Genomic DNA, 1,190 nt, shown 5'->3' on the forward strand with positions numbered 1-1,190 from the left:
GTTTACTTTTTTAAACGCTCTGGGGTTTTTGGCTTTCCCTATCATGAACAATGGAAGTTTATGTTCTCCGGTGGCATTACAGCAAACTAGAAGTGTTACTCTTTCTTTTCCAATTTTGCGCCCGGGTGCGAATTTTTCATTATGCAATGCAAGGGTTTTTTCTGGATGTTTTCTCCAAAACAAAGCAGTCTCATCTGCATTATAAACCTGATCATACGTAATGCCCATTTCTGCAATTTTCTTTCGCAATTTTTCAATAAAGGGTTGCACAGCAGTAGAATCATTGGAAAGCTTTTCGCCAGATATTTTTAAGAATTTAATTCCATATCGGGAGCGAAAATTATTGTACTAAACCAACCATTACTAGCCACAAATTCCACACTTTGTCCGTAAATTTGGGAACAGAATTGTTTGGCCTTTCTTTGATGATTTCCGAGGAAATCGGTGCATTGTTTCGTCTTGCGTTTACAAACCATTTATACAAGTGGTCTTCCATCTTTTCAAACTCCGCAGGTCGCATAGTTTTACGCTTTCCAAGGCCACATTATGTTCTAGCAATGTAACTGCAAAATATAATCAAAGGAGTGTAAACTCTTCTTACAAAATGTTTTCGTTTTTTACCTATCAATCTTTAATCCACTTGATTTTATGTCCGAAATTGTAGATTTACCTACATTGTATTGCGCAGCTAGCTGTCGAATTGACTGTCCTTCACTTAGTTTCTTAAGAACTTCTTTTTTCTGGTCTATCGTTAAAAACGTATGTTTTTTCTTAGCTGCTGGTGCCATAGTTAAATTTATACAGCCGACAGTTAAAGAAATTATGGAGTTAATGTTTGAAATTAGCTACTGAACTACACGTTACGCAAATATGCTTATGAATATGAACTAGGAGGCTGACGAGCACTTAAACGCACTATTCACGCAAAGTAGTTAGCAGGCGAGTCCCCTTTATAAAATAAAATAAAAAATAACGGAATTCCTTTTTATTTCAGCATATTCACTGGAAAATAAAGAAGTGTCCGAATTTTAGAGGTACATGAATACGTGGTGTCCGGATTACAGAGACTTCAATAGAAAACGTTTTGGTGTCCGGATTACCGCGCTGTCCGAATTATCAAGTGTCCGAATTACCAAGATTAGACTGTATATACATTTGATTTTAAAAAGCGTTATACCAGAATTTTTTAA

General features: G+C 36.0%; 1 protein-coding gene across 1 annotated transcript; it reads right to left on the bottom strand.

Moving 5' to 3' along the window:
- Positions 1 to 353: 353 nt before the first annotated feature.
- LOC128864909 (tigger transposable element-derived protein 2-like) lies at positions 354 to 928 on the bottom strand. The gene is made up of 2 exons (XM_054104669.1): positions 622 to 928; positions 354 to 563 (listed from the first exon to the last, which is right to left on the bottom strand). The coding sequence occupies exons 1-2, from the start codon at positions 786 to 788 to the stop codon at positions 545 to 547; spliced, it is 186 nt and encodes a 61-aa protein (XP_053960644.1). The 5' UTR covers positions 789 to 928; the 3' UTR covers positions 354 to 544.
- Positions 929 to 1,190: the final 262 nt, after the last annotated feature.

The sequence above is a fragment of the Anastrepha ludens genome, chromosome 5 (genome assembly GCF_028408465.1).
Source record: "Anastrepha ludens isolate Willacy chromosome 5, idAnaLude1.1, whole genome shotgun sequence".
Taxonomy (NCBI): Eukaryota; Metazoa; Arthropoda; class Insecta; order Diptera; family Tephritidae; genus Anastrepha; species Anastrepha ludens.